This window comes from Protopterus annectens, chromosome 8.part0 (assembly GCF_019279795.1).
Source record: "Protopterus annectens isolate FY-2018-M chromosome 8.part0, PAN1.0, whole genome shotgun sequence".
NCBI lineage: Eukaryota > Metazoa > Chordata > Ceratodontiformes > Protopteridae > Protopterus > Protopterus annectens.
Window position 1 is genome coordinate 451,705,539 of NC_056741.1, and position 15,238 is coordinate 451,720,776.

The window sequence follows — 15,238 nt, forward strand, 5'->3', positions numbered from 1 at the left end:
CTATTTACCAGACTATGAAAGTCCAACTGCTGCCTGCCAAATAATATGTGAACATGTGAAGAATACTGGTATAATCCCACTGATGCCACCATTTAATATGTGCCAGACAGCTATTCATCCCACCGCTGCCACCAATTAATACATGACAATAGCTATAGGGCTTAAATCCTACACCACTGCTGTCAGAATTTGAATATGTAACAGAACTAGCAATATAAAGTTTGACTGCAACTAGTGGTAGCCATTAGAATACAAAGGACAATTTGCCTCAAAGGTATACAGTAAATGCACACTGCTGCCTTATGTAATGTCCATTTGCTGTTGGGCTGCTGAATGAACTGAACACTGTTCAGCCTCAGATCAAATATAATGTCCATCTTCCGAGGATTTTACCAACCTCAGTCTGAGCTCAGTGCCTTTCAGTGCAACCTTACTGACAGTAATTGAAGTTTGACCAGAATAGTTTTGCAGACATTTTGTTTTTTAAGAAAAGGGGTAAATGTTGACTCTCCAATGGCTGCTCCCTCATTCCAAAACTTTAAAGTATGCTGCCACCAGTTAGAACTTAGAAATCATGAATGCATGTTGCTATTTGTTCTCAAAATAAGCCAGCTGTTACAACTTCATATGGTAGCAATTATCTATAAGCAGTCACTTTCAGAAAAGGGAGGCACCAAACAGTTCAATAAGCCAGTAAAATGCATGTAACCTTACTGATAAATAAACCATCAGAAACAAGCTTTTTAAGTTAAAATAAATAAGTAAATGCCTTATACTTGAAATTATGCACACAGTAAAAGCATGCTTGGGAAACTGAAAATAAATAAGTCAAAACTGATAGAAGATGAGGAGAAAAATCTATGTAACATATATCTATCTAACATGTGAACTAAAATCATTTTCTATTGGCTTAAAATACAGCCCCTTACAGTTTCTGTCAATTCAATCTAACAACTGCAATTTTAGAGTCTGTATAGGCAGTGGTTATGCAATGTGAGCTCTGTCCCAAGGGTGTGCACCAAAGCAGTACCATTATGTCTTCATTCAACTTTTTTTTTGATTATCAGTTTGCATTAACAGATAATCCTTCTGTTTATAAAATCCCAAGTAGGATTTTCTGTGACTTTTGATTTGAAATTTACAAGATGTGTTTTCTGTTTTGTTACATGTTCATGGGGGAAGTGTAAGATTAAGCAAGTCAGAGTCGAAGTAAGGTAATCATCATGTGACCTAGCCAGAATTTCATGAAGCAGATACTAACATATTGCATACATATGTGCAGATGAGAGAAAATACTTATTTAAACCATAATACATTTCCATACGATCAAATACAGGCCCCCTTCAGAAGATCAACTTTCAGAAAGTTGAACTTCATATGGTTAAGACCACATAACTGACTTTCCAAAAAGTTGAAGCTTTTGTATGGAGATCATGGTACACTGGGGATCAGAGAATTTACCCTTTCCCCCACTATAGTGCTATCTTAGATTTGGTACATGTAAGTTGCAGGAGGTGTGCAGGTGCAACCCTCCACATGGGGGTCCACCTTGCAAAAACATAGATTTTTGTTGTTTTGTCTTGTTTAGCTTTTCAGAAAGGTGAACGTATAGAAAATGAAAGCAGTTTCACTTGCTTTTGTCTGTTGAACAACTGGGTTTCACATTTTTTATAAAACTGATTAGCAACTATTTTTCTTTTCTACGTTTTCCTTTGAAAGAACAAGTAACATTCTTTCATATTATTGCAGTCTTCCTAACAATAATAGAAACCACAACAACTCTGCTAATCTGCTTGTGTATGAAAAAAGAAATAAAACACAACAAGATATATAGAGAGGCAGATAGAGGCAATAGTTTATTCTTACATTGCTAAATGTCATAACAACAGCAATGTAACATCATCAGACAGCTGATAATTGATTTTGTTCATTTAGTTAGGCAAATAAAAATGCAGTGCACATTATATAGACTTTTTTTTAATTGAGGCTAGACATACCTAATCCTTTTTATCCCTGTATAACTCACAGCATATGATGTATTTTAAATACTCATGTTTAGGTTTTCTAACTGCTGTTTTAGACATTTTAAGTAACATTTTAAAATTGTAAGATGTTATGTCAAATATAATGTCTGGCTCTAGTACAGTGTCACAATTGCAATTTTTTGGACTCTATCAAAATGTTTTAAAATTGAACAGTGTTTCATAACAATGTGTGCATTACATACACTGGTAACCATAGGAACCTTTATATCTTTGACTACATAAGGTTCTCAAAAAATGCATAAATGCTTTTCTTGTCTAACTCATTTTAACAACACTGTTTAGCCTATTACAAAATTGAATTCCTTTGTCTCTCACTTAGTGTTCCCTTTTCATTTTAGATGTCTGTTGACTGCCTCATATTCTAACACTTTAATCAGGATCTCTTATTTATACCACAGACCGGAGCGTGTCCTCATATGTCTATGTAAACATCAGGCTGGGTTGGATGGAGTTATCCATTCCATAGGATGCACAGCACGTTTGTGTTCCCTTAGAATCATGAATATTTATTCTTTCTATAGCAAATGTTTCACATTTTCATTTCTTACGTCGTTTCCAATTTTGACCATAAATCTTTTCACTGTCCTGTTTGCCCAAGGACATAATGATATCAGCTTTCAACAGTGTAGTTCCAAATTGGTGCAGAACTGTTCAAATGGGAAGATAATAAATGTTCATACAGTTTCTGGTATCCCAAAAGCTGAGCAATATTTTGAAGTAATTAGACGATTTACTAAGATGATTCATGTGTGAATAGGTTCCACTACTACAAACCTTGAATACAGACCAACAGGTATTCTGAGCCATTAGATGGACCATTAGCATCCCTACTGATATCTGAACAAGCTGATTTTGACAATTTTTGCATCTGACTTGGAACATGTACACTTTTTTTCATGAGCAGTGTTTTTTTAATTTTGCTAATGATTTCATTTTTACACTTTCCAAATTAGGTACATGAGCAGTCTCAATGGATCTTCTAGGATGATCACCTTACAATTTCTTGTTATTGACAGTCTAATATCACTGTTACAGTTTTCATATTTGTTATGTTTTTAAATGTGGATCATGTGTTTATTTCTTGTGCCAGCTGGTTAACACACAATAGGGCCTCCTGATCATTTTCTTTTTCGTTCTTAACTTCCTCAAATGTCCATGATTTGGTACTGCATATTTGGCTAACACAATGATGCACACCTGTGCCTCTTTTGCACCTTTTCTCTTTTGCCATAGTTTGCGATGAATAATGTGATATACAGCATAATATACTACTACTTTCTAATTTGTAAGAGATAGCAAAATGATATAGAAACAGCCTTAATGGCCTCATTATTACTAATGTAATTGTGAATTAAGGAGTTTGAAAACTTGTGACCTATTATTAGTTTTAAATTATTTCCATAAAAATATTTGTGAAAGTAATCACAGCATGCATAATTTTAAGAAATTAATTTTCAGTCTGTGAATACCCTTTCGATACATAAGATGAAAACAGGGCCGGTGATAGCATTCTGGCGGCACCCAGCAGATGTCAAGTTGGGGAACCCTAGACATTTCCAGTTTACATATCAGCCTGTCACTGCCACCCCTCCTCATGCTGCAAACATTTAGGAGTATTAATCACAGACTGACTTGTAGCTACAGTTCTCTTACATTACAACAGGCCTATCTACCACACTATGTAGGCCTATCTCACTGTTTAATTGAATTACAATAATATTTAAAACTTGTTCCTGATTTTAAACCTTTATTCTACTATTATATGTATTGTGCTGAAATCTTCTGCAAAGAAGTTGTAAGTTGTAATACCTGGTATTCTGCCAGTATTTAGAAAAGTCCCTGAAAGGGAAAACCATTCCTGAGGATCAAAAGCATCAGCTTTTCTTAAACTCCAAGGTTTGCACTGGTATCAGTCACTGCTGATCGCTCTAGTGCTTATCTTATAGGTTCATAGGTAGATACTAGGCTATCTGCCCTAGGGCATTTATAAGCCTAGCCAGAGTGTATTTGGCTTCTGCCTCCCTATTAGATTAGCCTACTGTGCCTCTGTAAAGTAGGTCACAGAAGGTACCCTTTTAAGATTAGTTGACTGTGCCTCTGTCTAGCAGGGACACAGAAGAGATCCCAGGGGTGAATTGCGATTTCCCATCCACGCGTCCAGATTTCGCTTGAAAAGGGTCAGCGAGGGGCTATGTCTAACATGAATTGGGATTCTATTCCAGAGTGAGGGGAGCTTCTGGGAAATGAATCTGTCCCTCCAGCATGTCCTATTTATTTTTGTGCTGAGGTTTAGGTCCCTGGAGCGTGTGGCTCTAAGGGACTTGGATTTTTTGAGGTGGAGCATGTCCATTAATTCTGGGTTTGACATGGCTTTGTACGTCAGGCATAGATCGCCTCTGAGTAGGTGCTAAGCAACTGAGTAGAGGTGGAGTTTCTTTAGTCGAGCTGCATAGGACATCTGTTTGTAGCCCATGATCCTCTTGGTGAGGTACTTTTGGGGTCTCTCCAGTTGCTGCAGGTGTCGGGTAAGGTACATCCCAAAAGGGGCATTGTATTCAGTTATGGGCCTGATGAGTGATGAGTAGAGGGGCACAATGACCTCTCTTGATCTAGATGCGAACCCTTTCGTGATAAGGTGGGCTATATAGAAGGTCTTTCTAACCACTTTGGCAATGTGATTATCAAAGGAGAGATTACTATCTACGTTGGTCCCCAAATCTCTAATTACTTCTTCCATACTTAATGGATTACCACCTATGTGGTAATTTGTGGGCACCTTGTTTTTCCCAAAGGGGATGACTATGCACTTTTTAGCATTTAGCTTGAGGCCGTGGCTCTGGCACCAAGCATCCATCTCTGTGAGACCCTTTTGGAGGATGCTTGTGTCAGCTGGAGATTCGATTATGGACCCCAGTTTGTAGTCATCTGCAAACTTTGTCAGCCATAATCCCCCCGTGTTAGCCTGAACCTTGGAGAAGTATATACCGAATAAGAGAGGTCCTAGAACTGAGCCCTGTGGGACGCCACTTGTAACTGGTTTGGATTCGGACATGGCACCTGCGATTCTGACCATGTGGGTTCTATCTCTGAGCCAGTTTGCAAACCATCTTGTGATATAGGGTTGATATTTAAGCTGGTAAGCTTATTTATGATGCTCAAGTGGGGTATTGTGTCGAAGGCTTTTGCAAGGTCCAGGTAGGCTGTGTGGACTACCTTGCCCTCATCTATGGCTTTGGTAACTGTTTCAAAGAAATCAGCTAGGTTTAAGAGGCAAGATCTGCCCTTAACAAAGCCGAATTGGGTAGGGTCCAGTGTCTGGTGGCTCCCAATGTCTTTGTTTATGAGTTCCATGATAATATGCGCCATAGCTTTACAGACCAGACCAGTCAGGCTTATGGGATGATAGTTTCCGGGGTCCATTGTGGCACCACCATTGTGGAGTGGGACCACTGTAGCTGTAAGCCATTCTTTGGGTACATATCCTGTAGTAAGGCTAAGTTTGAACAGTGACTTAATGTGAGGGTTCAGTTCTTCTTGGAGCTCATGTAAGACACAGCCTGGGACACCGTCCGGTCCCATAGATGCTGTGGTTTTTGCTTTGGAGAGGGCAGCTTTCACCTGTGCATCTGTGATGTCAGGGAGGTTACATTCAGTTGGGATGGGCATTTGCTCCTTTGGGGGGAAGGGGGGAGAAGTTTGCGCTGAATCTGTCTGCCAGGATGTTGGCTATGTCTGTAGGTTTGGTATATTTTGTACCGTTATGCAACAATTCAGAGCATATCTGGGAGTTTCCACCCATGTTCCTGACATAACTAAAGAAGGCCTTGTGATTATCTTTAGTGTCTAGGGCAATTTTTCTTTCAAAACTGGCCTTTGATGATTTTATGAGGGATCGAAGTTTCTTGCTAATACTGATCAGAGATGCCTTCCCTTTTTGGGATTTTGCTCTGTCATGTAGTAGCTTCCTCCTTCTGTTGTATAGTTTATTTATGGCCGGGGTCCACCAGACTGGTCTCCTGTTTTTGGAGGAGTGAGTCTTGGTTTTATTTGGGATAGCATGATCCATGCATTCCTGCAGGTGCTCATAGAATGCATTTGTAAAGGATTTTGTGGATTGGGCTGTATTATCCTCTGGCCCAGGGGCTTTGAAGGATTCCACCTCAGTCTTGAGAAGTGCAAAGTTGGCTTTTGAGAAATTCTTTACAGCGATTTCCTTGGCTGGATGTGGGGACGGGATATGGATGACCAGGAAAATGTGTTTATGGTCTGATCTTACCAATGAGGGGTTTACCTCTGGTGTGGAACATAGAGTTCCCATGTTGGTGATGACCAGGTCCAATATGTTGTTCCCTCTTGTGGGAGTGGTGACCAGTTGTTCCATTGCGTTAGAGTTTATAAATTCAAGGAACCATTGGGCGAGGGTGTTTGGGCTTGAGTAGTTTTCCCAGTCAATGTTTGGGTAGTTGAAGTCACCCAATAACATAGTGTTTGGAGAGACCTTCATATTCTCCAGTGTTCTCAGGAATGCCAAGTGGGGTTCCTGTAATAGGAAGGGTGTTCTGTAGCAGGCTGCAAACTGAAAGGCAGTTTTGCCCACTGTTAGTTGCACATGGATGGTTTCTGATGCTTTGTGCAGTGCCACTAACCTGGAGGTGTAGGTATCTTTGATGAATATAAATACTCCCCCTCCTTTTGTGCTTCGGTCCGAGTTTTGGGGCTGAAACGCATGGTATGAGTTATAACCTGGTAGTGCTGGGGTGCTCTCAGGAGCCTTGAACCAGGTTTCTGTTACTGCACAGACATCGATTTTCTCCATACTGAGGAGAGCCTCGAGTGCATGCATCTTGAGGTTTAGACTTGTGGCAGTGAGTAGCATTACCTTTAGTTTTTTTATCCTTGGGTTGTCTATGGAGGTGGGTTTGTCCTTTGAGCCTTGCCTAAAAAAGGCACTATGGGGGTGGCAAGAGCCTTGGCCAGTATACGAAAGCCTAAGGGTGACAGGTGCAAGCCGTCCCTAGTGAAGCAACGTGGCTTGTTGAGCATGTCATCCCAGGCTGACAGACACTGGATCCCCTTTGAATGACACCAATACTTTAGCCAATTGTTGAAACTGATCATTTTGTCTTTATACTGTGGCATCATTCTTGGTGAGGGCAGGATGCTACTCAAGGTCAGGGTCATACCAGCCTGGGCTACATGGTCAGAGAGCTCCTGTATGTCCCTTTTCATGTAGTCCAGGGAGGTACTTCTCAGGTCATTCACACCAGCATGGAAAATGATGGAATCATACTTGTACTTGCTTTGGAGTGACGTGAGTGCTTGCGTTATGTGGTGGATCCTGGCACCCAACAGGCAGCTTACAGTGACCTTCTCCTTGTTCAGTCTGGTGAGCGGGACGTCAGTGTGCCGGACAATAGAGTCTTGCTTAAGTTCATTATTAGCGTTATCCTAACAGGGTCATATCACAGACCTATTCGGGTTAAAGAGCATAATCAGGAAATGAATGCATTTTTTTTCTCCTCATTTTTCCCCAACCAACAGCAGCTTTTGTGGGGCCCCCACACAGTCAAGGATGATTAAGGGAGCTCCCTTGCAGCCATGGAAATTGCAAGTACCTAAGCTGGCTATGTTGTTAGTTTTAGTGGAGTGAATGTCCACTAGCAGAGTTTAACTAAGCCAGGGGTACTATGTCAGTCGTAGAATATTTAACTGAATTGTGAAGCCTGTTACTTGATAAAGTAATGTTTCTATAACCAGAGATATCTTTGAATTTTAAAGGCGATATAAATAAGAGTTATTACCCATCTGGTTTATTAAGTACACTGTATTGCTGTACAAGCTTTTGTTGGTTTGACAGACATGTTACAAAATATCAAGGTAAGACAACTTACTGTAGTTAGGGGCCCTCCAGGAACAGGGGGCCCCCAGCGACCGCAGGGTTCACTGGTGCATAAAGCTGGCTATGGATGAAAGTATACTTGCATACACAAGAGTTTTTTCATCGCCCAGTATATGGCCAAGTATAGCTCTTAACCCTACAGAATCTATATCAAACCCCAAGTCTTCTTTGACATTTGTGGTCAAAGTAATACATCAATATCTCAGATCATAGACTTTTCTTTTTTCTTTTTGTTTAAAAGCTGCTTGGTTTTAATTTAAATTGTTTATTTTTCATTGCTGTTCTCAGTGCTAGTATTAATATTATGAAAACCTTAATAAATCCATTATAAAACATGTACTGTAATTTGCCATGTCAAGTAAGCATCTGATTTACTTAGCATTTACTGTCCATCTTATGTCATGCTTATTTGAGTGTAGACACTTACCTTACTCTGACAAAAAATGATGACATATAATAGTTAACACTAATTTGATGAACTCACATTTATTTCTATTCAATGAGATTTCATGTCTTCTTAAACTTTTCTGTACTTCAGTGTTTTCCTTTGTTCTTAATTTGGCTTTCTGCATATGGTTATGCTACAGCTATAGGGTCGCCACCTTTTAAAATGCTCAAAGTGGTACTTTTTCATAGAAATACATGATTTTGTAGGACAAATCATACCCTCAGCCAATACAAAGGGCTGGATTTCACTTTGCTGTTAAAGTAAGAGCTCATTCCTGTAGAATTTGTGTTTTATATGTTGTTTTGTATAATAGTTATGTGTTTCAGATATACAATATTTGTTTTATGAAACTGTTAAGGGAAAAATAAGGAATATTGTGTGGTGTAAAATCACAAGACATTTTCCAGTTTTTACATTTTTATATTTTTGCAGGACACTACTGCTTGGAGAGGGACTGCCCTGCATGAAGAGGGTCAGGCAGTAATCATACAAATAACTCCCTTCAGTTTTGTATTCTTGTGTCAGTTCCAGTGTAACAATTTGAGATATTTCTGCAGCTGAGCTCACCCTAAACAGCAAAGTCTTGCATATTCTTAGACCTAGATTTTGGGTATGTGCTGACATTTAGAATGCATGAGTATAACTCATTGGTATGATTGGTAACATCATGATTTATCAAGCTTACAGATGATTTTTGCTCCATTTTAGTCATAATGATGTCAGCTATAGTTAAAGTAGTGCACCTTTCCCTCTTTATTGCTTTATAAATATGCCTCCTATGTGTGCAGATATGTAATTCAATAGGTTGTCTAGACTTTGGTGTCATGACTGTGCGGGGTCCCAAAGAATTAGGTCTGTAACTTGTAATATAGCCATTTCTTCCAACTTTTCTTTCTCAACCTTTTAAATTAATTTGTACAGACCTCCTCAAACTACAGTTTGCAGCCTATATGATAACCCTTTAGTATGTTTATGCTTTCCTAAAGGTCACTATACTGTACTGAGTCTCTTCAATAATATAATTGCCATTTTTCACTTAATTGTACTTCCCTTCTGTATTGTGTGCATGCCTCCTTTATGTCTTATTTTTCACTATAAGACTACTGTTTTACTGTAAGAACTTTCATTACATCTGTTTCATCTGCTACTCAATGCATACTTTGTGTTCTGAAACGTCTGTTGGCACAACTGAACAGTAACTTATTGCAAAACATTTGCACTATATTTGATGTATATTTTTCTTTCCCATAGAAGGCTTGTACTGTAGCAATAGAGTTCTAACTTATTTGTACAGTTAAAGTAAGAATTGCTAAGTATTTTTGTTTTGTTTTCTGTTTGTATTTATTTGCAAATTATTAATAGTGGTACATTGCAGCTGTATTACTTTCTAGTACATTTTTGTTTTTTATTGTGTGGAATGGTATATAAGAGTGGGGTGTGATGATGCAACTTAGCCTGCAGGGGAAACCTTTCATCTGTACACTAACAAAGCCTGAAACTGTACTTTTTGGTGTATAGAGAACACATCTGACCAGCTGGCTCATGAAATTATGAAATGACTCTATCATTGTGCAGATGGTCAGGTTATAGCTAACTGGTCTTACCCTCCATTAGTTAATTAAGATTTGGCACAGTCTCCCTTCAGTCTCAGGTCTGTATCAATGTCCAACCAAAAGATTCTCATAAGACCAAGGAATTCAATATTCTGATATACGAGTGGCTTTCACCCTCTTACTGTTTATTTGCATTTAATTGCTTACTCTAGTTGATCCTTTTTTGCATACCTTCAATTAAAGAAATGTTAACAAATGTTAATACCAGACTGACAACTCATGTTGCCAATGTGTCTATGCTAATGAAATTATTGTGAAAATCTCTTAAAATTGTAGTGATTAGTATGAGTTGAAATGCCATCTGAGATTCACTAAGGTGCCACTGATTGCAATTTTGATGACAGTTAACAACTGAAGCAACTCACAGCACTTTTGTGTTTGCAAAACACCTTTTCAGAGCAAGAGTGTTGTTATTAATGAAAACATCTTACAAAATGAAGCAAATTAATATGACAACTTTTATTTGTGTATATCAATGCTTTTTAATGTTGCTGCCCTAGAGACCGTGATTGTTACTTATTCTGTTTTTGGTTAATAGCAGTATTAAAATAACATGCAAACTATTATCCTGTTCTCTGAACTGACATATAATGTGTTTCTATGTCATAGACAGGATTCTGTAGTGTGGCAAGTCATTGAATGAAGCACTTTATTCTAAGATGTTTTTCTGTTATTCTCTGACAGCGAGGCTCAAACTATGGCTCCCTTGTGACTGCAGATGGACATTATCAGTTATATGCAAAAACTGGATATTACAAGGTAGGCTATCTATAAAGCTATGCTTTTTCCCTTCTCTTCTTTATTGTTCATAATTCTGATGGTTTGTCATGTAATCTATAGTTGGGACGTCCTCAGGCTGAATAAATTCTCCTTGTGTTGTAATCTTTCAGAGCAAAGAACATGGCAGAGCCTTCAGGGGTTCCTTTTTCAAAGTTTCATGTGATACTGATCAAAGTCTTTCTGATTAGTAGAGGCTGACCGTGTTGAATGACCGATTACTTATTTAATTTTTGTCATTGCCAGATAGCTGTTCCATTTAACTGTGTATTTGCTAACTGAAAATTCTGAGTATTTTATCAATTGAGCAATCATGCTCACATGTAATAGCCTTTCTCCTCGATCACATTAACAAAATGGGTTTTCTTTCATAATTTGGAATTATGGCAATATCCATTAAATTAATTTTAGACAGCACCAAATGATTAAACACAAGGGAAGATGCTGTCAATATGAACCAGTAAATTTTGGCACTTTGTGTTCTTTAATACCTCTAAGGCTTGGGTATGTATTTTTGATCATTTAATGGATTGAAATGGTCTTATAACTGATATTGGACAGGAGAGTTTGTGGTTGGTGAGTCATTATCACCTCAGAGGGGGACAGGCTGAATTCTTTTGCAAGCTTCCTTTTCAATAAATATAGTCAGAAGGAGCCAACAAAGTTTGCAGAAGCAGGCAGTGATCTGCCATGCCATTTTAGCAGAAAAACACTATCATGGTGACAGAATTCTGAATAGGAATAAACATAACAAAGGAAGTGCATAATATCCTCATGACTAATATGCCTTTCCAATGTTTTAAGTCTATATACACACCACTGTTATATAGAACATGTTCATAGCTGTTTTGGTGTGTACTCATTTCTTCTGTTGAATAGAAGACTTACTGTGTAATAAATACATCTAGCAGATATAGTGGCCAAGTGTTTCCAGAATGAGAAAATGTGAACATTACAAGCAAACCTATATCATCCTCTGCTTTGGGGGACAGAAAAACATATTCTCCCATAAAAGTGTTGCTGATATTAAATTTCCCAGCAAGAACCTTTAAGACTTCAAGTGATGGGCTACTGGCTATTGTGAGGATCTGGCTCAAAATGTCTGGTAGGCTATCTGTGGCTTATCCGGCTCTAGTTCATTGGAATTGACTGTCTTTTCCTTATTTAGACGTGTAATTCTATATCCTCCTTCATAGGATCTCCAGAGTTGCACATTTTAGGAAGGTCTTTTTAAATCAGCTGAAGGAGTTTATTTTTATATTCAACAATTGACTTTGAGTATTTAATTTATTAGTCTTTTATTGTATTTATATTTTTATATACTACTGTAACCAAGCTGTTTTTTTTTTTTTTAATTTGCAAACATTTAAATAACTAAGTACATTATCAATTGGAAGTTTTCTTGAACTTCTATCCTTCAACCTACAATGTGATTTCTCAGAAAATCTGCAGTATGTGTTGTTATATGGAAAAATTAAGATGAATAGCACTTTATCTTGTTCCCTTTCTAGAAGCCTCTGAGTGCTTGCCAAGAACACAGTTTAGATGTGCAACCACAACAGAGTAACCAGTAAGCATACATAAATCACAATGTACTATAACAGCAAACAAAGCACTTATCTGAGTATTTCAGGGTACTTGTCGATGGGGAGGCTAATGAGCTTGGCAACATATTCAGGATTTCTTCCTGGGAGAAAATGTGATAGACACATATGACTACATATTTGAAACAACCAAGGATTTGTCTATAGCCCTCCTCTGCAGTATCACAACATCATTCAGTATTACAAAAGATTGTGTTCTTGTGTTTGCATATGTCAGCAATACACTTTCAGGGCCTTCTTCTCCAGGGAACCTCCTGGGTTGTTTTGTATGTCTTTAACAAAGGAGTTTTAATGGCGTGCCTTGAGAATAAGTGCTGTGGCATTTAGGCTTGTGTCTGCATGACGAGGGGGTCTTGTGTTTACTCCATTCTTCTTCTCCTTTGCAGGGAAACATAATTGCCATCAAGCACATCAATAGGAAACGGATTGAGCTCACACGGGATGTCCTCTTTGAACTTAAGCACGTATGTAGTACTCAGATACATGACTGTATTTTTGCTCTCTTGTCAGTGTGAGATTAATTTAATTTTTTTTCTCCTTGGCATTAAGTGACTATATTTACTGAAATCCATACCTTCTTACATAAAATAATAGTTGTGAAGAGCTATGTTGATTTAAAAAGGACTGCATATTTTAATTTATTACAATTTAAGATGAATGGCTGATAGTAAAGGTCACCATCCTAATGAACTAGTAGACAGTGACAGGTTGTACAAGTTAAATCAGAAAAGTAGCTTACCTTTTTAACTACTTTTCACATAAGTTTTCTTCAATAATTCTTTACTTTGTTGTTCATGGCTCTTGTTAGTAATAGTTAGGTATAGCCAGCGAGTTTTCACTATGCTCTAGAATATAGCTCCATTTTTCCATGAGTACTCTTCATAATTTACCTTTTGACTACATTTCTGCATTTTATTATTTCATCCCTTTTTGCCAAGGTACGTGTTTTTGCATGAAAACAGGGACTTGTTTATACTGGTGTTTGTATGTCTTCCTCTCAGTGTTTCTCCATCAAAATCACTATTGTGTGTTTGCATCAGCACAACCTGCAACATTTTTCAACAATGGATGAAGATATAAAAGAAGCTGACTACATTTATTATCTCTCCAGACAAGGCCCCATGCCCCACTGTGCTTTGAATTTAAGATTTATAGGTTTCCTTCTTGCATTGGGTTCGGTGGGGTGGGTTCTTTTAGTTAGACATACTGCATCTGCTGATCCCTTGAGTGTTCTTCAGGAGTAACTCTTTTTGAACTACAGTTAACTACAACACTGCAAGACAGTCCAAGACAGTGTAAAACGTCATAGTATGGTAAACCAGTGAAATGTTAACTTTGGGTGAAGCCCTTTGCTAACACAAATTCATTCATCAGTTTTTCATATGTGTGTCTGTGTTGTGTGTGTGTGTGTGTGTGTGTGTGTGTGTGTGTGTGTGTGTGTGTGTGTGTGTGTGTGTGTGTGTGGTGTCTTTATCCCGTGGTGGGTTGGCATCCTATCTAGGAATGGTTTGATACCATACAGCACTTGTTTGTTAGGATGGGCTTTGACTCCTCTAGTGGAAGTGAAAGGTCACCCCACTATATGATGCATTAGTGTGCTGAACCCAGTATCATGATACTGAACAGTGTGCTTAAGGTGAGAAACTGTACTTTATGAATGCATGTGAACTGACCTTTAGCCCCCAGACAGCAATTTTGAATATGTTATCCTATGCCAGACAGAAAATATTAAAGTGTTGCATACTAGTAGACTAGTAAGCATGAATGTACATTTCCCTAAGAAAGCTGTAGTTTTGAGACAGGTTACATAATGGGAAGGAAGCAGGTAATATACCAAAACAGTCATCAGGAAAGATGGTAAAAAAACATGAAAAAAATAGCAGGACCTGGGGCCATTGCCTTGGCTTTTGTGACGTCATGGTTGGTTATATATAAGTAGGGGGGGTGAGGGAGAAAAGTTGTTCACTTGGAAATAACATGCCTTTACTGATTTTATTTCAATTTTCTGTATCTCCTGAACTCTAATCATTAGACTCATTATATACAAACTGCTGGAGGTACAAAGTATACAGACTTCATATCCTTGAGTTATTACATGGGCAGTAATTATTTAATTCATACTTTTCTGTGTAAAAATGGTTTCCATATCTGCCAGCCTGCAGGTTGGCTCACATTTGCCCAGCATGTACCATGCTGTAATGAACCATTATGCCCTTGGGAAGGGTAGTAACAATTTCTGATTTGAAACTGAAGTATATCTGATGATCAGTTACATCAACAATAAGTCTTTTACCATTGACTAATCTTTTAAAAGATATTAATTTAAAGAGAAGTATTCTGCTAGCACTAACCAATTATTTCCTTAACTTCATTTCAGTAGGACATTTTTAGTTTTTTTAAGTATTTCATTCATTGTCTTGTTGCCCTTTTCCTATTCGGTCTAGATTCCTCCATCTGCCATTAACCAAATATATATTCATTCCAAATTAGCCTCACATAGCAGCAGCCTACAAAGTGGTTCTGCTATATATTGTTTCACATACACTGTACAGAGGAACTGATAGTTCATTAAGGCATTGTTGCCAAAAGTTATTGTTATGCAGGCTGCTTGTCACAATCGTCTTATGTTTTCACTACAGTGCCTTAAGTTAAAGAAAAGGTTTGAAAACAGTCATGTCCATTGTTATAAACTATATCAGTATAATTTCAGAGTCTTCTTCCAGCTTATCCCAGTTAGGGGTCGCCACAGCAGATCACCTGTCTGCTCATGATTGACAGTAGAGTTTTACGGTGTTGAGTTGCCAGCCCGGCACTCAACCTTCCACAGAAGGCGCACACACACACACACACAC

The 15,238-nt window shown here is 38.1% G+C and overlaps 1 protein-coding gene across 1 annotated transcript in view; it reads left to right on the top strand.

Moving 5' to 3' along the window:
* Positions 1-15,238, top strand: part of NPR1 (natriuretic peptide receptor 1) — a 3,300,976-nt gene that overhangs the window by 2,073,313 nt on the left and 1,212,425 nt on the right. Inside the window, exons 9-10 of the mRNA XM_044079969.1 lie at positions 10,690-10,764; positions 12,773-12,850. Coding sequence (XP_043935904.1) covers positions 10,690-10,764; positions 12,773-12,850 — 153 coding nt within the window. The remainder of the gene's footprint in view (positions 1-10,689; positions 10,765-12,772; positions 12,851-15,238) is intronic.